We start from the raw sequence: 24,522 nt of genomic DNA, 5'->3' as shown, positions 1-24,522 counted from the left end.
AGGGAGGTGGTGGAGTCACCATCCCTGGAGGTGTTCAAGGAAGGATTGGGTGTGGCACTTGGTGCCATGGTTTAGTAGTCATGAGGTGTTTGGTAACAGGTTGGACTTGATGATCTTTGAGGTCTTTTCCAACCCTATTGATTCCATGATTCTAAGCCCTTGCATCGTTTTTAAAAGAAAGCAGGAGAGGTGCTAGTTAGCAATCACTAACCAGGTTTGGAAAGATTTCACTGATCAAGGACGTGAGCCCTGTTTTGAACCCTAGTCCCCACAAGCGTGTGAATGCTGAGCTGATGCATTCTCCTAAAGCAGCCCTCACTATAAAGTAGTGATTTCAGTTTATGTCTTTTGTAACTTAGACTCATCTACATTAAAATGTTCTGTGTGTATGGCATCCTTCAGAAGTGCAGATCTGTCTGTGTGGGCAGGAGCTTGTGCCCTGACCACATCACAGTGCAGAAAAAAACTACACCTGTAAAGTGATTCCAAAATGTGGCTTTAGACCTCTCCACCTGGAAGGCTGAACCTTGCTACATCACACTTTGGAGGCCGCAATGTTAAAACGAGGTTAAAAAAGAGGTTAGGATAACCAGCCCCAAAGCAGTGGCAGATGATTTCATGAAACTTGGTAGTGAAATTCTTTGCTGAGTCTAACAAAAACTCTGGAAAATAAAAGAAATTAAGAATAGCAAAATGACTTTTCTTTTAATGCTCAGAATAAACCTAATAAGTGGAAGCAGCAAGCAATGCTCCTAAGCGTTCCCATGTCCAGATGGTGTTTCCATCTTCCACCAAAAGAGAGGAAAGAAGATAATTCAATTCTCAAGAAACAGTTTAAGGAGCTGAGAAGTTTACAGCCACATGCTGCCTCTATAAAGAAAAAATGTGCAGCACTTGTCTTTAAAACTCATAAATACACAGAGAGGATGAATTACACACACAGCAGTAGCAGGAACTTGACTCAGATTGTGGCTAATTTGCTTGCATTACTTCTTCGTTAGTCTAAATCACTCTCGGAGGAGATCCTCAGATTGCCAAGTTTTCCTATTCCGTTCTTTTGCACCACTTGTTCTTTGGATATGGGTCTGAATCAGAGTTTTATCTGGCAGGATCTAAGAGCTATAAATCCTAATTTTAAAGATTTTCCAGGCCTATAGGCATCTTTCAGCACTGCAGGGCCAGGTGTATAGTTACAGAGCTCTTGTCGTCATGGCTGCTGGCTCTGCTGGGAAAAGCAGATGAATCCCTTTCCTGTTGGTCCTTTGGCTATCTTATCAAGCACAGCTCAGTTACAACATATCATTTTGCTCTACAGCTACAAAATGGCCTGCTAGGAAAGGCAGAAATGGCTTCATTCCCGTTACCCATGATTACTGATCTACAGCATCTAGGCTGAGCTACTGAAAACTACAGTGCTAGAGAGGACATCTAAAGTGGGTGATAATACTTTAATACATTTATTAGGAGAGTCAGTTTTTCTTTCTTCAAAGAGAGAAAGAGAGAGTGCTAAAGTCATTGGACTTGCACAATAGGGGCAGTTAAGTCTACCAGTCAGCTACCAACACAGCTTCTAGCAGAGATAATCTTCAAAGAGTTAGGATAAACAACTGTTTCTGGAAAAGGAGGAAGACCTGAGAGACAAATGAAAGGACAATACAGAGTGCACTGGCAGATGGGCTTCTCTGTCACCAGCAACCATGCCAAACATGTGACAATAGTTTTCTTTTAGCCCTCATTACCTCTCTCCACTGTGTAACTACCAATTTTCTTTGTCATATCTAAAAATGTTTAATCACTTCTTGTTAATGCTGGGGAAGGACTTCTCAGGATCTCAGGTAGTGATAGGACTAGGGGGAATGGAATGAAGCTGGAGGTGGGGAGATTCAGGCTGGATGCGAGGAGGAGGTTCTTCACCATGAGAGTGGTGAGACCCTGGAATGGGTTGTCCAGGGAGGTGGTTGAGGCCCTGTCCCTGGAGGTGTTTAAGAGCAGGCTGGATGAGGCTCTGGGCAGCCTGATCTAGTGTGGGGTGTCCCTGCCCATGGCAGGGGGGTTGGAACTAGATGATCCTTGTGGTCCCTTCCAACCCTGAATGATACTATGATACTATGATGGAGAACTTTTAATTAGCAGGCTGGTAGGCATTCCATGAACAACACCCTCCCTAATTGTTTTCATCATGTATTAAATGGCATGAATTGCAGCAATGGTTGCATGTGTTAGAGGTCTTCCTCACTATTCTGCTTGCCTCACAGCTAGAAAGCATTAATCCTTTGTGGAAAACCTCACATCTCCTCAAGTATATTGAGCTGACCAAGATCAGCTTATGGCTGAGGTCAGGTGATGGAGAATAACCAACTAAAGGATGTGACAATGCCTCTGTCTGCAGTAGCATGGACTTGAACTCCAAGATCTAGACAAGCTGGATTATGTTCAGTGTGTTCAAGCAAAAGCCTCTGTGACTTCACACTGTAACCAAACCTACTCTGCAGAGTGTTGCAGTACCAGTTAGCCTGCAACAGACATTGTTGGAGGGCCTTTCTTTTCCCATGAACAACCTCAATAGGACTCAAGTACTAATAGTGGTGGCAGGTTCCATCAGGGAAGCAGGCATTCAAAATAAGGTACATCTATTTAAAATGCAAATACTAAAGCACTGCTCTGGTGATTACAATGGTAATTGCTGATTAGACTTTATCCTTCAAAGAAGGAGATACCACCTAAAAATGGACTTTAGTGCTTTATTGGCTCAGTGTCACTCAGCCTTGCACTGCACATCTCTGAGCCCCACTAAAGAAAACAAGAACAAATTGCTTTCAACAACCAAATCTTGCCATTTCTTACCCTTTTCTCTAGGCAATTGAATTTTACACTGGATTCCAGATGAGAAAATCCTGTCCTCAATTAGATTTACGTAGAAAGTAACAAAACCCTTCCACCCAGATCTTCAATCTGTGCATCTTAGAGGGAATCACTAGCAGTGGCTGTTCTGGTTTATGAGAGGAGATAGAAGTGTAAGCCCATATTTTATGATGAAAATGACAGTAGGAGTGACCTTGCTCCAGCACATATTGCTTTTTCAACAGTGTCTAGAGGAGATAATTTAACAGCAGTCTGCAACGCCTCATGTTTCCTCAGATCTTGCTACAGTAATTCAATCATAAGTACATAAAATTAGATGAAAAATAAGGTAACTAGCCTTCTGGGGCTGCGTGATTGCAATAAATGTTGCCTCCTGACAGTAAGCATTACATTGTCCTCTTGAAAGAGAGGTTACCTTTCATTATAGCATACTTCTTCTCTCGCTTCAGTCTGTGCCAGGTGGCACTGCTGTTAAGCACAGGCTGCAGGACAGCAAAAATCCCTTTAAGACAATTATATGCTGCACCTAAGGTAATAAAGCAGCAAGAAGGAAACTTCTAACTCTTGAAATTTAGGATCAAAGAGCAATGCCAGACATTTCTTGTTCTGTCTTTGTTGTTGTTTTTTGCTTTGTTTGTTTGTTTGAATATAAAATATATGTTTTCCCTTTTACATTGCCATTCATTTAAGCATCAGTTTCTTAATCAAATCTTACAAACCTTGCCATCTGTTTTAGAGAAGCTGAGCCACAGTCATGCCTGTGTCTCCAAACTCGGGGAAATTTGCTACTGAAGGTCTCAAAGCAAGTTCACAAAAGAGGCAGAGTGAAACTGAAGCACGGTGGGAGTTACTCTTGTCAGTACAGAAATTGTTTCCAAGCTATAAATATTTACCCATGCACTCATCCTGTGGACAGCTGGGAAAATACAATTCTTTACATTATTACAGGCATGATCACAGTGAAATACTTCACGTTTGGCTACCTCAGAAGATACATATGGGTCTGACATAAACACCAGTTACTACTGCAAACACACACTTCAGTAGGTGTTCATAGAGTAAAACCTGAGCACTGGGTTCCTTCACACAGTGTAGTGGAGAAGAAGGTACCAAACAGCAACAGGTACTGTCTGACACCCTCAGGTCATTAACAACATCATGCTCAGCAGATGTGAATAGTAAGAATAGAATAGAAGTGAATAGAAGAGAATAGAATAGAATAGAATAGAATAGAATAGAATAGAATAGAATAGAATAGAATAGAATAGAATAGAATAGAATAGAATAGAATAGAATAGAATAGAATAGACCAGACCAGACCAGACCAGACCAGACCAGACCAGACCAGCTTGGAAGAGACCTTTGAGATCATCGTGTCCAACCTATCATCCAACACTATCTAATCAACTAAACCATGGCACCAAGCACCTCATCAAGTCTCTTCCTAAACACCTTCAGGGATGGTGACTCCACCACCTCCCTGGGCAGCCCATTCCAATGGCCAATAACTCTTTCTATGAAGAATTTCTCCCTAACGCCCAGCCACAGATCTAACTCTGATGGCCTTACAATAGAGGCGTTGCTTCCAGCAGCTGAGAATCAGGCCCACAGCTGGTTATGTGAAATCATTCTCCTGTGTACTTAGATTAACATACACACTAATGAAACTCATTAATCTCCTCAAGTATCACTGCAGGTTTTTGTGGATGAGATATAATGTAATCCCAACATACCACCTCAGAACTGCTGATAAGAGCCTTTAGAAAGCATAATCTTGTTATTCACAAATGCTTCTATCATAAAACAGCTATTTTTGTGCCAAGGAAATGGGCATTGTCTCTGGTAACTACTGACAGCTTTCCTTGACCTTAAAACAAGATGAAAAATATCCAGGGTTTTTGTTTTAGAGACAAACTTTATAAACATAATGACATTTACTACAGAACTGAACATTTACTGGAGATTGGCACTTGTCTGTATATGTCTCCCTTAACTATAGGTTTGGCAATTCACAGATAGTCCCTTAAGTTAATTAGCTCCTTGTACTGTTAATGATACTTCTCTGTACTGCATTGCCAGGTCTTTTTTCAAATACCTATAAACAGAACATGTTTTTACAACTGTCCATGTCCAGGTGTTTTAGTTGGTATTATGTTAGTGTTCTACTTCTTCACTTTATCTTGATTATCCTGCTTATTGGAGGTTTTCAGGAGGAGACTTGATGGGGTGCTTGGTGCCATGGGTTAGTTGTTTGGGTGGGTTGGATTGGTTGATGGGTTGGATGCGATGATCTTGAAGGTCTCTTCCAACCTGGTTTGGTTTATTCTAAATATTCTAAATAATAAAGGTTTATTCTAAATTTCCCACTTTGCTGGGATACTTCTTCATCCTTTGTGTTCACCACCAATTATTAGTTGCCAGTCAGAGAAGAGGCAGTCCATGTATTGCCAAACAGACTGCAGGCATTCAGCAGAGAGTACCTATCTGCCCTGTAACAGACTGCAGGCATTCAGCAGAGAGCACCTATCTGCCCTGTGACAGAATACACTTTTCTTTATGTTGCACACATTTATTTTCTCCTAAGCTGTTGAAAATAAGGCATTTCTTGTTGGCTTACTGCTTTTGCAATACTTGTTTTGGAGCAGCTTCAGTCATAGCAGCAGACAACCAGTATGCTTGCATCACATGTATGATTTAGGATAATTAAGCAGAAATCAATTACATAGGATTAAATGCTATAGAGTTCCACAATTATTCTTAACAGAGCTGGAGGAAGCTGGCTTTTATGACTCTTCTCCTAATATGTTCTCTATTCTTAGCTATGTAGAAGCTCTAAGGCACTTTCAGCAAAGGAACTCTCTGTTGGACCTGTAGATGACTCCATGCTGAGGTAAATTTGTGAGGAGTGAGCAGTGAAACACTAGATATTCTATACTCACACTGCCCATTAGACAGCTTCCTGAAAACTGCCTTTTCTTAGCAAGCTGTCTTTTCATTGTAATTTACATACTTTGAATCCCCCTGTTCAAGGTACTGATATAAGTTGATGCATTTGGAATTTAGTCCCAGTCACCCACAGGTAGTCCCAGCTCACTATCTTATCTCTCGCAAACCTTCTGACATTTTATAGCCTCTAGGTTTTGTTCTTACTTTAACTTAAGGCTGTTTGGAGTAGCTACAGATGTGCAGCTCTGTCTTCGACAGTCAGTGGGCACAGGAAAAGACTGCACACATCTACTTTCTAGTTAGAAGTCCAAATACACAAAAGAAAAAGGAAAAGAAACAAAACAGTGCCAAGAGTAAAGCTTTGAAAGAAAAGTGACCCAGATAGTATCAGTCAGGGTTGGAAGGGACCACAAGGATCATCTAGTTCCAACCCCCCTGCCACGAGCAAGGACACCCCACACTAGATTCTTCCCAGAAAGAGAGACTGGCCATTGGAATGTGCTGCCCAGGGAGGTGGTGGAGTCACCATCACTGGAGGTGTTTAAGAAGAGACTGGATGGGGTGCTTGGTGCCATGGTTGAGTTGATTAGATGGTGTTGGGTGATTAGATGGTGTTGGGTGAGAGGTTGGACACAGTGATCTCAAAGGTCTTTTCCAACCTGGTTAATTCTATTCCAATGACTGAACAAAAATGTTTGAGAGACCAACACAATGCCACAAGAATTGTGAAGCTATGCATCCTGCTTTGAGCACTGAAGGACCACTGTATGACTTGCATCCCACAGGGTTCCTTTCCCGGTATTGAACAGCAGCAGCATTTGTAAGAACTTTTATGGCTAGTCTTGAAGAGCTGCCTACAGGTGCACAGGGTATTTAAAGATATCAACGCTAGCTCCAAATCCCATTCTTAGGCACGACAACTGCAACAGCAAAGCTCAACATACCTTCACACGTCAGTAGGAAGTATTCCAGATTGTGACTGAAGGATGCACTGAAATAAGTGCAGTTTTCAATCAAATCACAAGACAGGCACCGCCTGTTGAAGTTTCCATTTGTGCTTGCACTGAAAAAGTTAATACAAGTCCATGAAGGTCACTGAGTGAATCTTATCAGGAGGCAACATTACTTGAACATCACTGTGCTGTAGAACAAGCACATAAATATAATGTGTCCAACATTAGTAAGAGGCAAAGCATTTCCATTTGGTTGAGCTTAAATAGCAGCAACGGCTTTATTTTTTTGCCTGAATGGAGAATATGTGAAAGGCCAGGGATGTCTTTTTTGCAAGGTCAGGTGCTTATGAAGGAAGGCACAGTTTTTAACAGAAAATGATGGTTGCAATTCAAGAGGAAGTCATAACTTGGAGGATGAATGTATGAAACACTGAAGCTGTATTTCTACACCTAGTTGTATTACAACAGACAATAAAGAGCTGGAATTGCTTTATTTAAGTTTGCCTCACTGGTCTGGATTTGCTAGCATCTGCCTCAGAGGCCGTATCCCTTTCTTTGGGGTTAATAGTTGTTACTATAATACCTAAATGGAAAGGAAAAATTATATTTAGGGATTTGGTTTTGAAGATGGTAACATGACCTGTCCACAGAAATGCTTTGTGTCTACTATCTGTTGCAGAATAGATACAGATTATTAGCAAATATTAATTTGTAACATCCTGCACTGCTATAGCATTTTTAAAATGCTTCAAGAATATTAACAGCTCTTCCCAGCGTTACTGTTAAGCAGATGACTGTTTTTTGATACCATTTAAAAGCAGACAGAGATGAGGCTGAGCCACCTTCTTAGGGTTAGAGACTGAACTGAGTAGGTCTCGGGCTCTGGTTCAGGCTCAAATTGTGTCTCTGATTTAATTCTGTTTAAAGCTACAAAATCAGACACACAGAGCAACACCCTCAGACAGATCTTCATCTGATGCAAGCTGTCAGAACTCCAGTGGAGCTCTGTTGATGAACATATGTCAAGGTTGCTGCTGAGCTGGCACCCCTGGGCTTGGGCTGGAATGAGAGACAGTCAAATTATCCAGCACAGAAAATAACATACCTGACATGAGGCCAAGATCACTGTGCCATCAAAGCAAGGTCAAGGACATTGGCATTTTGGGCATCTCTTTTGCTGTTGCCAATGTGGGAAGGTGAGGTTAATGAGGCACCAGGGTGAGGTGTATGCCAAGAGTAGCAAGGGATGGGAAGCGTGAGTTGACTCATGCTAGCAGCTCTTAAGCAGCTGTGCCTCGACTTAGGTTTTAAAACAAAATGTTCTTCCCATTGGAGTAGAAATGAATGGTCAATATAAATTTTGATTTATTTCCCTTCAAGAAAAACACTGCACTGAGATACTTCAGAAACTGTGGAGTGAACAGGCACAGAGATTTTGAAAGGAAAATTACAGGCATTTTAGTTTGCTCTGGTGTCCTCCCCACAGAGGAAGGAAGGTATGACACCATGTTGGAGAAGGAAAACACACTGACTGTCACATAGGAACTGATGCTGTCACCAGCTCTGCCTTTTGCTGCAGATGCTGAGATGTCAGGAGGGTGATTGAGAAGAAAAATAGGACAAACAGAACAATGATTCCAAAAGAATTGTTTAAAAGTTTGGGTTTCCTCCCCTTTCTACTCTGCTTGCACAATGCTTCACCATAGCACTACCAATAGCTTACTATATATTAGCCTTTTACATATCATATAGTTAAGGAGGATACAAAAGTCATCTGGAATTGCAGAAAAACATCTGCAAACATAACATTGTTAGTTCTTTTCAATCTCATGAAGAGGTGAGGTGCTATCAAATTTCCATGAAAACTGCCTTCTGGAAGCACATAAACCATTTTATAGCATTAGCTGATGCAATTCTGAATTCTTTCAAGTGTTCTGCTGGAAAGTTTTGTGGCAGTTTATCAATCTTGAGACTAACTTTAAATCTGCAATAAAATGAGAAAATTGCTAAACATAAAACATTCCCAAATGTCAAGCATTGTGTTCGCCATTGTTCTGCTCTTCTGCCCATCCCAGTGACACATTGCAAGATCTTGCAGTGCCATTAGAGGCAAACACATAAGAAACAGTTTCTACTGAAATTGCTTAAGTAATGATTCACATAAGACTGGGAAAAAAATGGGAGATTCTGTACATGGAGTTAATAAAGTACAAACCTGTATAAATGTCGTCTCCTTGGCAAATCTTCTGTGCTGTGGAAGTAACTGTGGGGGGAAAAAAAAGATAATCAAAAGGATCTTTAGAAGAGTGTTTACAAGTATTTCAGAAAGCACCTCTGTCGTGGGGTTGGAAGGGTAAGGCCAAGAAGCCTCCTCCCTTCCCCCTTGTAAGGTAAAGGGAAAGAAAATTGAAGGGAAAGGGAAAAAAAACCTCACAGCTGAATTAGCAAAGCAGTGGAGCTGTATATTTACAAAGCAATGTAGGATATGCAGGGGAATATATACAAATTTACAATATTTACAATATATACAAAGATATACAATAAAGTAACACAGAAATGAGAGTTTCCCCCCCCCCCCTCGCTGAGGGGGTTCCCCACCTCCGCTCTTCCCCTCTCTCCCCCTATTCCCCAGAGTGGTTAGAAAAGAGAGAGAAAGAGGAAAAAAAAGTTAGAGGCAGTTTTGTGTTAATTGGAAAGGAGTTAATACAAGCCTTATAGCTTATCGGTTTCAAGGCCGAAGCCTTGGCAGAAAGCCCAGCACAGAAAAGCTGCTGCCCAAAGGAGAGGCGGAAGCAAGACTGATAGAAAAGTGCTGGAATGCCCAGTTCACTCCCAGTTCAGAAGGTGCTTCCTCCCACTTCACCAATGAAATTAGTTTAGATTCTTCTTTCGTTTACCAACATCCGTCCACCATATTCCCTTTCTTAAAGGGGACAGGCTCAACCGGCCACAACCTCACTAAATACTTTTTTCCTAAAGCATCAGTGTTTTTGCAAGTCAATAAAGGATTATTTCTCAAAGTGGCTAAGCCAAAACAAGAGACGGGTCCCCCTGCCCTCTTATCTCCATGTCCTTAGGCTCATACATTTCAGATGCACTGCAGCTAACCCTGCAGCCCAGGGCTGGACAAAGGAAGACTGATTTGTCAGAGCACAGTTTACTTACATTTTATGCCTCTTTTCGTCGTATGCCAATATCTTTGTCACATCCCAGTCACCAGATGTAATAGATTGTAAGTTGTCGCTGCTGCTATTGGGCTGCCAGAAAGAAAAGAGAACTAGATTTCTTTCTTCTTAAAAGAGATATCCCAGAAAAGCTTCTCTTCTGAAAAAGGGAGCTCTGTTGACTCCACAGCCTATTAAAAATAAAGCTTGCTTCTGCTATTCCCACCCCTGCCCCTGCGTAGGAATAATAGAGAGTCGAAATCATTTTAACCATAACTCCATTGAAGAAAATGGGATGAATTCAGCACAGAATAGCTTCAAACTCCTTCCTCTAATCCAGTGTGCCCATGAGCTTCTGATTAATCCTTTGTGGATTTAGTAATTTACATACAACTAAGAAGGCATCAAAACCTAAAACAAAGTGATGCTATTGCTTGGAAAGAGAGAGTTTGGTGACCTTTTGCTTCTGAGCATCTCATTTTGAAATTCATGTTCTCTTATGCCCTATAAAGCATCACTGAAGGCTTCCTTTTAGGCTGAAGGTTTCCTTTTAGGCCCAAGACCCACATTCTACACATGCCCCTCCAGCCTTGCTGAAACAAGCAGAGATGACACTTTGTGTTGCCTTCTGCTTCAGGTGAGACCCGAGGCAGCAGGAAGAGCGAGTGAGTCACCTGTGATGATGACATGGCGATGTGGTAGAAATTCCCACGTCCTCCCTGAGGCATGGCACGGACAAAGAAAAACTTCCGACCATCCCTGGAAAAAATTGGCTCTTCATTCTGTAAGTGGCAGATGTGAGAGTTGTGTTAACTGTCCATTCATTGTACTCAAAACTGCTCAGCCCTGCAAAACCCCATGAAATGAATTCACAGTGAAACAGGGAGTGCTTTTTCACAGCAACCTGAAGCAAACAAAAATCCCACTGAAAACAGGAGAAAGTTTTGAAGATTACTGCTTCTTTCTCTTGGGAAAGCAGACATTATTCAGCTGTGAGCAAACAGGGAGACAGGTAGCAAGGAGAGCCCCTTGGCTATAAAGTCAATTCCCATTTGCAAAGCAAAAAGAACATGTATGCAGCTGACTGCTCAGGGCAGGTGGAATACAGCCTTCCGAAATGGTTTGAACCTCACTGGCACAAGTTTGACAAACCTTGCTTACCCTGCTGAAAGAACAGATCTGTTCCTGTTCCTTGAGGAAACACAAGGAACAGCATCTAACTGCTGTCTCTTCCTTACACATGCCTATTTCACTGAATTATTGAGGAAGGGGAGGGTATCTTGCAAAACTGTCTTTGACACAGAGCTCCCAGGTGACCACGATGATTGACTTTTATTGAGTGACTAGAACTTTCAACCTGAGACAGAGGAGACTCAACAGAAGGAAATCAAACACTACACATGACAAGTAAGCATCTCCTGGAAGGGTCTTTGTGTTATTTTTGCAAAGGAACCCCAAAGCACATAGGAAGCCTCCACTGCAGGAGATGGCTGAAGAGCAAATTACAAGGGAAAGCAGAAGGATGGTCCATATGGTGTGACACAGTAATGCTGTACCAAGGGAAATGGCTAGAAGAAGCTACTCTAAATCCTGAAGAGTTGAGAATAAAACAAGAGCTGAACCTCTGCTGTGATATCAGGTTTTTCTGGGACTGACTGACTCTTGACTTCCCTGGTCTAGCTTCTTGGATTCTTCTTCTTCAAGGGCAATCAACAGGAAAAATGTTGCCCAGACTCTTCTGGGTTGTCTTTTAGTTCAGTGCTGATTACACTGTCTGGCAAGTGTCCAGATACCACACTGAACCAGGAAGGACTTGACTGTGCAGGGAGACTTACAGCTAATACAGCAAGGAAATAAACACTTTTATTTCTCATAAACTAATACATTATTCTCACTGTATGCTCCTTTGCTCCCAGTTACTTACTGATTAATTCTTTCCCATTATTTATCAGATTTATCAATGCTGTATCAGGTTTTCAAACCATTTGTTTTCCTTTTTCTTTTCTCTTGCTCAGGTTTCTAGTGCATTTTAAAATATGCCCATTTACAGCTTGATGCAGCTCTATGAAATAATGGTTTCATTTGTTTCTGACATTGTTCAGGAACCTGAAACATGAATTGGTGTTATTTCCAAACGTCTTTCCTGACAGGAGAAACCTCATTGAAAAACAGCTGTGATAACTTGGGCAAACCTTCTGCTTGACAAGTTTTCCTTTATTGAGGTAAACAGCAATGAGTTCACTCTCCATTTCTGTATCTGTGCCTATTGAATTATGTATTCCAGTAATATATCTCTGCCAGTGAGAGAAGGCATGATGCAGGTTAGCTGGAGGTTCATTCAGAGTTAAAGGGGAAGGAGGTACACAGCATGGATGATAAATACCAGGCTTTAACACTCAGCTGGTGTTGTGAGACTGATGGTTTGCATGTTCCTGTTGCTACAAAGACTCATTAATAGGGTCAGAACTTTGTCTAGGATCTTGATAGAGGTGGCAACTTATCCCAGGTGGCAAATGGGGAAATATTAGGCTGAAGAGCTTTAGGAATAGGATTTGATATTGTAAGGAGCTACACTGGGCAGGTAATTAAAAGACTCTGCAGTTTGAACTTTTGGTTGACCACTGTTGACTGAATCCTATAGCACTACAATAGATAAGCTGTCCTTGAGATCAGTTTAATGCTGGCTAAAGAAAATACTTCTCCTATGCAGCAGGTGGGGAATTTTTGTAAGTTTATGCCACAGAAGGCTTATGGAAGCAGCTGGTATCAGGTCCAAAGAAGGACTGGACAATATCGTGATTCATTAACAGATCCTAGATAGACATTCTCAAATGCCTGTAATCTTTTTATTGCAGATGGTTGTGAAATATGGGAGAAGTGGACTGCAGAAAGCAGCCAGCTCATACACTGTCCTTAAATACCAGCAGCTGCTCTTCTCTCAAGACAGAACAGTGGAGCTGAGGGAGCAGTGGTGAGACTCAGTAGGACACTTCTTAAGTCTTTATGACTATTTGTGCCTTTTTGCTCAGCTAGTTCTCTGTATTTAGACAAATGAACTCTTCCCAAGCAGTCAATGCCAGCCTCCAGAAATCCTCTGCTTTGTGCAGATGAAGGACAAAGCTGTCCTCATGTCAGCTACATGTAGAAATAACTCAGTGCTCTCAGACTCAAGTATAAAGGGTAGAAACAGTAAGTAACTCTTGTAAGATTTCAGAACAGTTTGAATTGAAGCTTAAATCTGACTGAGTGTGAGTCCTTGATACCATTTGGCTTTCTGGGACCTGAGTTAGAAGTTTATTTGCAATGCTTGAAGCACAAAAATCTATTTCCTCTGGAAAATCATTTTTTATCTGGATCAGACACAGCCTGTTGCTGTAGGACAGCCACTGGCATATTGTTCTTGCTATGAACTGTATGTACTGCACTTTCTATGGGTTCTTGGAACCTCTGAACAAGGTGTGACAGAATGTGAAATGCTTTAAATCTGGACCTGGAAAAAATATAGTCCAAGAATTTTATCTGACATGCTGCTACCTGTCTGGTGCTCACATATCCCATGAAAAACAGTTCAGTGTTGTGGCTGAATTGGTGTCATCAGCTTCTCCCTGAACAACAGCTTAATCAAATCTGAGATCACTTCACAAACTGAATGCTGGGGAAGTGGTGTAAAGTCTCTTCCAGAGATTTACATTCTGGAAATCTAGACATTTTATGTAGACATATTTTGAAACAAACAAACAAAAAACCCACCACAATGTTTTCTGGGAAAAAAACCCAACAAACAGAACAAACCCCCCCCCCCCCCCCCCCAAATCAATCAACCAAACCAAACCAAAACCAAACTCAAGCCAGAAACAACTACAAACAAATCCCCATAAATCAAAATTTCTTGGGGGTTTAAATTTCCTTCCCCCTGTTTCTTTCAGGAATTATAGTCATATTTCATTTGGAGGAGAGGAGCATATTGCCATGCAATGTATTACACACAAGCCACAGCATCAGAAGAATTAAGTGACACAGTTGTCTGTTAAAGCAGGATATTAAACTGCATCAGGCATCCCCCCTTCCTTTCTGTGCTCCATGTTAACTCTCATTGTTTCAGATGCCCTACTGACACTAATTTTACTTTTCACCTTTCTTATGTGTCTTGAATGACTTATTAGTCCTATCTATTTTTAGCAGTGGATTTCTTTCCTGCCTAGAATATCTGTAAACAACCACCATGCTGCTTAAAATCATCATCAGTCTCAAGAAGCAGTATGAAGGACTACCACTGAGGTTGATGAGTCTTACAATGTCAGCGGGTGAATTTCCACCAGCATCAACATTTTGTCTGTTTTACATCCAAACAAATCTCAGGCTATGAACTGTGGGACCTAGCAGAGAAGGTGGCCTCTTCAGTAAGAGGAAATTATTGCTGGGAAATTGTTTTCTATAATACAAACCACACCATCTTCCCAGTATCTTTCTCTGCTGTGGAAATCTGTTTTTCCTTTGGGAAAGAGAGAAAGAAAAAAAACTGCCAATCATTTGACCACAAAGAGAAGATCACTATTACCTGTCTGTGCAGCCAGCCTTCACTTTCATCTTCATGTTTCTAGAACAAAACAAGACCATTAAACACCATACCTCTTATGTATTACATTTTACCTATCAGTGCAAGAAGCAATTGGATTGAATGGTAAAAGTTGTGCAGAATCACCATGAAACTGCTTTAAAATCCAGTATCTGCATCGCTTATTATTCCTCTCTGATGAATAAGTATGTACTGCTCAAGAGAATATTTTGTTCATGCAAAGAAAATACATAAATGCAGAATAGAATAGAATAGAATAGAATAGAATAGAATAGAATAGAATAGAATAGAATAGAATAGACCAGACCAGACCAGGTTGGAAGAGACCTTTGAGATCATCGCATCCAACACATCATGCAACACTACTTAATCACATAAACCATGGCACCAAGCAACCCATCAAGTCTTTTCCTAAACACCTCCAGCGATGGTGACTCCACCACCTCCCTGGGCAGCCCATTCCAATGGCCAATCACTCTTTCTATGAAGAATTTCTTCCTAACATCCAGCCTAAACCTCCCCTGGTGCAGCTTGAGACTGTGTCCTCTTGTTCTGGTGCTCATTGCCTGGGAGAAGGGACCAACACTCACCTGGCTACAGCCTTCCTTCAAATAGTTGTAGACAGCAAGATGGTCTCCCCTGAGCCTCCTCTTCTCTAGGCTAAGCAACCCCAGCTCCTTCAATGCCAATTGCTGATGTGTGCTGGTGTATATATATACAGTTACACATTGACAGAGTGTGCAGGGATAGATTGTTCCTGGCTTTTTAATAGTTGTGGGGAAAAAAATGTTTACACCCTGTGTCTGTCTAAATAAATGTCTGCCAGCTGACTTGTTGCCAGGTAAGATAACTGAAATATTTGCTCCTTGCCTAGGATGTGAACACTGACGGCAAGTGACCACTTGTTTCCTCTCTCCTACCTTTGTGCAGACTCCTGTGGTGGCATCGCAGAGAGTCAGGATCGACACATTCTGGGCCCTGTTCAGCCAGTTTACTGCCACCTTGGTGCTGGTTGCCCATTTCACCATGGTTATGTAGTAGTCCCTGCAAACACAGACAGACATATAACAAATCACAACATCCTAATGAATTGCCATAGGGAACAGCAGTCAGAGGCTGCTGCAGGCAGGTCTAGGAGAGATCTCTGGTTATTAAGAATGCTGCATCTTGATGTCTTTAGGCTTCCTTAGGTATGGATTTGAACCCCTAAAAATGACATTTTGGGGGGGCTATGCAGGTGTTTTATCTGAGGAAGAGATGAATTCAGAGGTAAAGAATCCTTCAAGCTTTTCAGTCTTCCATGAAGGACTGAAATGCCTGGAGCTACAAGTGTATGCACAGGTGGAAAAGAAATTGCAAAAGATTTCCAATCTCAGCACACTAACCAGCTGACAGAGCCATCATTGTCAGTGGTTGGATTCTTTATGCTCATGAAGAGTTATTGGCCACTAAATATGCTTACTTAACATAAAAATATCCTGCATTAAAAGGAACATATCAAGAAGAGACATAGAGGGTTTGGGTAAAGCAGATGCAGTTGGTTGCCATAAAGACATCAGCAGACATGTGACAGTTTGCATTGGCAAAATCATCATCCCACAGTCCCTGCACCATCCTTTATTGCTGGACATATTCAGGTTGTGGTAATACTTGGAGTACATCACCAGTGTGGGCTGCACAGCTCTGTAATCAATATTCCTGTACAATAGTGAGCAATGGAACCACTTAGACTGGGCTGGAAACAGAATCACAAACACATCCATGATCACTTTCTCAGAGGCAATCCGTGATGGCACTCAAAGATGTGCACCTCTACAAGAGTTCAGGGCTTCACTTTGTCTGTAGGCTAAAACTGGCTGAGCTGACAAAGCTGGGGATGTTCTAACACGCTGCTGGGCTATGCAGGGCAAAGACATCCTGAAATTATAGTATGACTTTTCACAGCATCCAGTCCATAAAAAATGTATTAGTTCATTTGTTTGCTATAAAATATGTATAAGGAATTGTTGCTCTCTTTGGAATTAATGTGCTGTGTCACTTGAGAGTGCTTTGTGTGCTGGCAAGCCCTCCTGAATGTACTGAAGAGAAAGGGCAAGAGCAACAGAAGCCCGTTTGTCTAGCAAAATAACAAGGCTGGAAATTGATTTTGTAGTTTTCAGTAATATTTAGTGGCTGAATTTGGCTGGGGAAAAATAACAGAAGACATAAACAATTGCATCCACTGCACTGGAAGGAAGGATGCTTCCAGGTGAGACAACAGTAGTCTGAAAATTCAGTGCTTGAAATAAAATGGCAATTTTACTCTTTGTCAACAATGGCAGAGGCCCTCAGAGAGAAAAAAAACCCCACCAACAAAAAACCCCCAAAATTAAACTATATAACAATCTCTTCTTTCTCTCCAAATTGAACTGAGCAGATTTAGTCTGCCCAGAAAAGGGCTTTGAATTTAGTGCATATTATGGCCTGAAGCATTTTTGCCTGTAAATACAATTTAAAGTTTGAAGGACAGCTATTCAATTTTTACCTCTCTCTCATCATTTGAACACTACAGCCACAGTTCTTTCTATGGGACTTTTGATTACTATTTTAGGCCAAATGTTGTCTTCTCTACCACCCCAGAGATCGGCACAAAGCCTCAGTTTCTCTTGGAAGCTTATCCCATGGATATCCCAGCCAGCAAACAGCTGCAGATACTTATACAGTTGTTTGTCTGGTCTCTGAGTATTATGGAGTCTTTAGTTTACTTCACATCTCTTCTGTTGGACAACTGTATCACAGTATCACCAAGGTTGGAAGAGACCTCAAAGATCATCAAGTCCAACCTGTCACCACAGACCTCATGACTAGACCATGGCACCAAGTGTCACGTCCAATCCCCTCTTGAACACCTCCAGGGATGGGGACTCCACCATCTCCCTGTGCAGCACATTCCAATGGCTAATGACTCTCTCAGTGAAGAACTTTATCCTCACCTTGAGCCTAAACTTCCCCTGGCACAGCTTGAGACTGTGTCCTCTTGTTCTGGTGCTGGTTGCCTGGGAGAAGAGACCAACCCCCTCCTGGCTACAACCATCTTTCAGGTAGCTGTAGACAGCAATAAGGTCACACCTGAGCCTTCTCTTCTCCAGGCTAAATAACCCCAGCTCCCTCAGACTCTGCTCATAGGGCTTCTGCTCAAAGCCTCTCACCAGCCTTGTTGCCCTTCTCTGGACACATTCAAGTGTCTCAATGTCCTTCTTAAACTGAGTGGCCCAGAATTGGACACAGCACTCAAGGTGTGGCCTAACCAGTGCTGATGTAACTCTTGAGGTCCAAATGTTTTCACTAAAATAAAAACTGTCAGGCATTAAATTTTATAATACTGCCTCCTTTTTTATTTTTTCCACTGTCATTTCCACTCCTTCCCTTCACATTCTTTTTTTTTCCTCACAGAAAAGCATGGCATTGGAGAAAACTTGGCAAAAATGTTCAGAATTAACGATGCTTTCAAAGGAATAGTTGTCAAAATTGCACATTCCTCTAAAAAAAACTATGGTTTTCTGTCATCAGCTTTACTTTTCTTTAAACTGGTAAATATCCCAATTCCATGGAAAATTTCTGACTGACTTTAATTCTGAAAGGAAAAAAAAAAGACCTTGGCATGTCTCCGCTTCATTCTCAGCTTAATTAATTGTACTAAACCGCTTTGCTCCAGATAAAAAGAAGACCAAGAAGTACCATTCTGTCCATATATCATCTGTGTGAACAGATTGAGCACATTGTAATGCTTCAGATAGGATGGCTCTGTGTGAAGATCCTTATCACCAGCTTCCCCTGCTTCTTTGGAACTCCCTTCTGTAACTGTACAGTGCATCCCTCTTGTCTATTTTAATGAAATGCTATCACACTAATCCTCTCATTTCAGCAAAACATATGCATAATGAAAATGCCCCCCTATTGCTCTAGCTGCACTGCTTAGAGCATGCTCTAGGGATGGCTCTTGCCATGGTCATGATGAAATACACAGAGGCTAACTAATTATGATATATTTTGCATCATTTTACACCATTGATTGAACCAAATAAATTACAGCCATATAGAAAAATGTATTAACAGCACTTGGATCCTGCAGTATGAAGTTATTACTGCAATTAAAACATTTCTGGGTTGGTCTCTTCTCCCAGGCAACCCGCACCAGAACAAGAGGATGCAGTCTCAAGCTGTGCCAGGGGAAGTTTAGGCTGGAGGTGAGGAGAAAGTTCTTCACTGAGAGAGTTGTTAGCCATTGGAATGTGCTGCCCAGGGAGGTGGTGGAGTCACCATCCCTGGAGGTGTTCAAGGAAGGACTGGATATGGCACTTGGTGCCATGGTTTAGTAGTCATGACGTGTTGGGTGACAGGTTGGACTTTTATTAGAATAAACCAAACCAGGTTGGAAGAGACCTTCAAGATCATCGTGTCCAACCCATCAACCAATCCAACTCACCCAAACAGCTAACCCATGGCACCAAGCACCCCATAAAGTCTCCTTCTGAACACCTTCAATGACGGCGACTCCACCACCTCCCCGGGCAACCCATTCCATAGCGCAATCATTCTTTCTGTATAGAACTTCTTCCTAATATCTAACCTGAACCTCCCCTGGCGCAGCCTGAGACTGTGTCCTCTTGTTCTGGTACTGGGTGCCTGGGAGAAGAGACCATCATCAGCCTGTCTACAACCTCCTTTCAGGTAGTTGTAGAGAGTGATAAGGTCACCCCTGAGTCTCCTCTTCTCCAGGCTGAGCAGCCCCAGCTCCCTCAGCCTCTCCTCGTAGGGCTTGTGTTCCAAACCCCTCACCAACTTTGTTGCTCTTCTCTGGACTCATTCCAGCAAGTCAACATCCTTCCTAAACTGAGGGGCCCAGAACTGGACACAGTACTCGAGGTGTGGCCTAACCAGTGCAGTGTACAGGGGCAGAATGACCTCCCTGCTCCTGCTGGCCACACTGTTCTTGATGCAGGCCAGGATGCCATTGGCCCTCTTGGCTGCCTGGGCACACTGCAGGCTCATGTTAAGCCTACCATCAACCAGCACCCCCAGGTCCCTCTCTGCCTGGCTGCTCTCCAGCCACTCTGACCCCAGCCTGTAGCACTGCATGGGGTTGTTGTGGCCAATGTGCAGAACCCGGCACTTGGATGTGACTTGATGATCTTTTAGGTCTCTTCCAACCTTGGTGATCCTGTGATTCTCTGTTTACAGAGCATACCAGCAAAAGAAGAATGATATTGTCTAGGAGCTACAGTTCCGAGGCTAGAACGGGTATACAGGGATCCTGAGTTGCTGCCTGTTGTATACAGATCTGAAGTGGCATTTTTGAAAGGCAAGTGTATTTCTGCCCATTTGGTTTGGTCACAGGTCATACAGCTCTAGTTGCATACATGGATTTGGAGTATTTTACAGTTATTCAGTGGCAAACGTGTTCTGAGGCTGACAGTAGCTTTCCTAGCAAAGAAAGGCAACTCTCACCATAAACAGTTCAGTATCCTCTCATCAGATGACTACACAGCCTATCCACAGGCTTTATATATTTAGCATGCACAACAAAGATCATCCCTGCACCTTCCCCTGCCCTCTAAGATGCCTTGTTTCATTAGCTCTGTGCTTCACCTCTGTTTTTATTGGTACTGGAATTACAGATGCAGAAATCTAATTGAGCAATCAGTGAAAGAGGTGAGCATGCATGTTGGTTGAATGCTCCTACACTGAGAAGTGATGAGCCTGGGACATCTTGCAGCATTACATTTGGAGGGGTGACTGTGGATACTTGTGATTTCTGCCCTGCTATAAATCTATTTCGAGTTTGCATCAAAATTACTGCAATCTGGATTTGGTTTCTAATCTCTGGGCTTTGCAGGGAGGGGTGCCATGCATTATCTAAAGCTGCTTTTCTCCTGAACAATATGATCTTCCTTCCAGATGTTCACAGACCCATAAAGCTAGCTGAATGACATGTTGAAGTTCAAGTCAAATTATTAATCTATTGCTGAATATAGTCTTAAGTACTTAATTAAAAACAGGTGTCTCAAGTAGCTGGCTGAATTGCAGGCCAACTTCTAAAATCCACTTGACCTAAAACCAGCAAAGAGCTTTCCTTTTTTATGTTAAAGGAATTTTGGGCAGTGAATTTGAAAGATGTCCACCTGGTTTCATTGCTGTGCTCATGCCATGAAGCAGTGAGCTTGTGTTTATGTGTTATGTGGCTGCCACATGCCTGCTTCATGGTCTTTTTTATTGGCTGCTGGCAATATTCCTTCTGTAGTGTGAATTAATGTGTTCTTATGAATCTGGGAACACACTGGCAAGTTCTCTAACAATACCTGTACCCTGAAGTCAGTCTGTATCACAGCAATTTAAAGAATCAATAATATTCTAGAAAATACAACTAATACAACAAATAATTTGAAGAACTTAAAAAAAAATAAATATAATAGAATTCACCAGGTTGGAAAAGACCTTTGAGATCATCGAGTCCAACCTATCATCCAACACTATCTAAGCAACTAAACCATGGCACCAAGCACCCCATCAAGTCTCTTCCTAAACACCTCCAGTGATGGTGACTCCACCGCCTCCCTGGGCAGATCATTCCAATGGCCAGTAACTCATTCTATGAAGAACTTCTTCCTAACATCCAGCTTAAACCTCCCCTGGTACAGCTTGAGACTCTGTCCTCTTGTTCTGGTGCTGGTTGCCTGGGATAAGAGACACACCTGGCTACAACCTCCCTTCAGGTAATTGTAGACAGCAAGCAGATTTACACAAAATTAAACTCTTCAATAGTGACAGAGAAAGGTACCATAAAATGATGTTGAAAAAAGTCAGAGTCTAAGAGAACTGTGGGCCAGTATCCCAGGGTGAGAAAGCACCTACCTCATTCTCTGATCATCTGGGGGAGTCATTTCCCGGTCATGAGTAGGTCCATTCAGGCCAATGACATGCAAAGAAATGGTTGGATTTTCCATTCCAGCCTGGATTGTAAAATGAGAATAAATTACCACACCTTGTACAACACACAATGGGTTTGATTTATGACATGCCTGTGAATTATAAAATGCGTTTCCATTGCGTGGGGCTGCCACCCGGACGGTTGTGGTCATTCACAGGGAGACTGGAACTCTATTGATGTGGCACAGAGCTGTGAAAAGGTTGGTGGGCACAACCAGGAGGTAATTCTACTTGGGACAGCTTTAGCCTTGGCAAAATCTCTATTTTTCATGGCAGCTAGAAATACTGTCTAACAGAGTGATAACAGATACAGTAGAAGATTGATTTAATTTGTGTTACAGCAAAGGGAAGCCTCTGCTGCCCAAAACTTTTTCACAAAACCTGAACCTATGTGGATAAGTCTCCACTTAAATTAAGGTTCAGTTTGGACTGACATGTGAGGTCTTAGGTGATCAGACACCCAGAAGAACTGACTTCAGCACAGTATGTATCCTCTACTGTCTCACAGTAGAAAACCTCATCGAGAGCAGCACAAATACTGGTAAGAGTTCAGTGCTGGTGCTGTCTTCCCACTGCAGGACTGTGAGATTGGCTCTTAACTTTTGTTTCTGTTCTTCTCTATGCTCTATATAGTGCTTAAGCACAATGCCTCCAAAACTATACTATCTCCTCTGCCATTAGGGATTTGGAAGTCTATATACTGAATTTTTTTCTGTATTAAAGAAAGATATACTTAAATGTAGGAATGCTGGCTTCCAAGCTCTCAGACACCAATAACCCCCTTGCAGCATTGAAGCACAAGTGCTTCTGTGGGGGTCCAAAGCAAGAATTATTTACATTTCCCTTTCATTATATTTAGAATGACTAACATTTCAGTCAGAAAAACTGCAACCTTACAAGTGCAACTAAAGAGTAATGAAGACCACATTCGGTGAGGAACAACTGATTGTCCCTTAGATGTTTATTTTCATTGCTTAGGAAAGTACACTCTTAGACAGTCTTCTGCCTGAGCTTATCAGAAAAAGAAATAGGTGGGTGTTTTTTTGACAGAACAGCAGGACTGTTTGCTTTATTTTCCCTTACCTTTGGGTAATGATATGTTTTAACAGTAGGGTAAAGGCTGCCTGTGTACACCGGGATCTCCATGGTGGGGACTCGGGAGGCATTAATTGTTGCATATGCTAACCTGGTGCCATCAGGAGACCACCAATGAGCAATATGAGTCTTCAAGATCTCCTCTAATGAAAAAAAAAGAAGAAGAAGAAAAAAGAGATAACAGAAAAAGAGACTATTAGACATAAATTACTAGTTAGCAGTAAATGAAACAGCACAGACCTGAAAATCCCAGTCTAATCACAGCACAGGGAGGATGCCACAGGAATATCAATTAAAAATATTCATTAAATTACACCACACACACACAAATGAACACAACTGATAACAATTACTCTAAATATATAGGTTATTAAGCATAATTATATTGCTGAAGAAACATCAAATTATCCATATTAGTAAACGTATTCATGACAGCATAAAGGGCCCTGCTACCCCTGCTGTGTGTCCTGTAGGATACATGAACATCTATCTGTGCACGTGTAGGCAGTGCTTGGGTTCCTACCTGCCTGATGGTAACTGTGGGTCCCTCATGCTAAGACAGAACTGCAGTGACTGAGCTTCAGTTCTCCCCACAAAGAGGTCACTCAGTTATACCAGACACATATCAGTGGATTCAAACAGCATTTATACTTAGATATGAGTGCTTCAGCTACAATGTACATCCTCCTAAGCTCTATTGCCAGTTGGGAATAAACACAAATAGTCATTTTCTGTAAGTTATGCAATGCTGGGGTCTTAAAACACTTTACAGGCTACCAGGCTTTACAGTCTATGACTTGGATACCACCTTGACTGTTATCCCCATTTCATTTTTCAAACCACTTCTGCAAAGCAATTTTCCATAAGTAGCCAGGGTCAGAGACTGACCATTTTTACCACTGAATTTTGGGATTACAGACTTTTTTGTTTTGTTTGAATAGTGCAGCTGCTGTTGGAAAAGTACTCAGAAAGATGCCAATACAAACGTGTCAGAGTTCCAGTAGGAAAGGTGAAAAACCAGATTGTCACAATAAGAAATCATTTTCAAGACTGGCAGAACCTAATTCTCATTAAACACAATCTCAAAGAACTTTTAATTTCTAGCACTTTTTCTTAACATTTAATATTCTTCATTGCAAAGATGACTTCAGCTCATAGAGATCCAGAAAAGCTATAAAATTCACTCTTTGTCCAAAGTGTCTCCAGCTTCTGACATTTGGAAGACACTAGGTTGGCTTTTTAAACCTCTCATTTTGCAAAAGGCAATAATGTAATCCATTTTCATTAAGAGGCTGAATATCAGATGAGTCATTCCTATTTAAACCACAGCAGAAGGGCTTACATATGCTGTACAGATTGATGGGCAGGAAGACAGGTCCCATTACTTTAATGTGAGAACAAGAATTAAAGTGGCTGCAGTGTCCCTAAGCCTTCACCCACCACTGAAACCCTGCGACACAAGTTCAAGCATCTCCAACTTCTGCTGTCATCATTGGTCGATTCAAGAAGGAAAGAAGATTTTCAGAGTTCAGATGCACCAGGTTCCCACACTACCCTATGATGACCTCTTGATCCAACCAGCATGACCCTCTGGTCTGAAGAGTAGAAAGTCACCCAAGACTGTTTTATTTCTTAAAAGAAAAAAAATGTAAAATCTTGGAGGAGTGATCCTTGGAGAACAGACAGACAATTATATTCATCAAATGGACACTCAGAATAGAAGAGAATAAACCAGGTTGGAAGAGACCTTCAAGATCATCGCATCCAACCTATCACCCAACACTACCTAATCAACTAAACCAAGCACCCTATCAAGTCTCCTCCTAAACACCTCCAGTGATGGTGACTCCACCACATCCCTGGGCAGCACATTCCAATGGGCAATCACTCTTTCTATGAAGAATTTCTTCCCAACATCCAGTCTAAACCTCCCCTGGTGCAGCTTGAGACTGTGTCCTCT

General features: G+C 41.8%; 1 protein-coding gene across 3 annotated transcripts in view; it reads right to left on the bottom strand.

The window, feature by feature from the left end:
• Nucleotides 1-24,522, bottom strand: part of DPP6 (dipeptidyl peptidase like 6) — a 527,947-nt gene that overhangs the window by 33,040 nt on the left and 470,385 nt on the right. For all 3 annotated transcript variants that reach the window (XM_068145994.1, XM_068145993.1, XM_068145995.1), the window contains exons 9-16: nt 22,551-22,705; nt 21,393-21,490; nt 15,422-15,545; nt 14,484-14,522; nt 10,600-10,707; nt 9,927-10,018; nt 8,977-9,024; nt 6,753-6,871 (exon numbers count right to left, since the gene is read on the bottom strand). In XM_068145994.1, the coding sequence (XP_068002095.1) occupies nt 6,753-6,871; nt 8,977-9,024; nt 9,927-10,018; nt 10,600-10,707; nt 14,484-14,522; nt 15,422-15,545; nt 21,393-21,490; nt 22,551-22,705 (783 nt within the window). The remainder of the gene's footprint in view (nt 1-6,752; nt 6,872-8,976; nt 9,025-9,926; nt 10,019-10,599; nt 10,708-14,483; nt 14,523-15,421; nt 15,546-21,392; nt 21,491-22,550; nt 22,706-24,522) is intronic.

The sequence above is a fragment of the Melanerpes formicivorus genome, unplaced genomic scaffold, assembly GCF_026170545.1.
Source record: "Melanerpes formicivorus ecotype bairdi unplaced genomic scaffold, bMelFor1.0.p_v2 SCAF_13, whole genome shotgun sequence".
In the NCBI taxonomy this organism is placed as follows: domain Eukaryota; kingdom Metazoa; phylum Chordata; class Aves; order Piciformes; family Picidae; genus Melanerpes; species Melanerpes formicivorus.
This window is presented reverse-complemented; position numbering and strand designations above follow the sequence as displayed.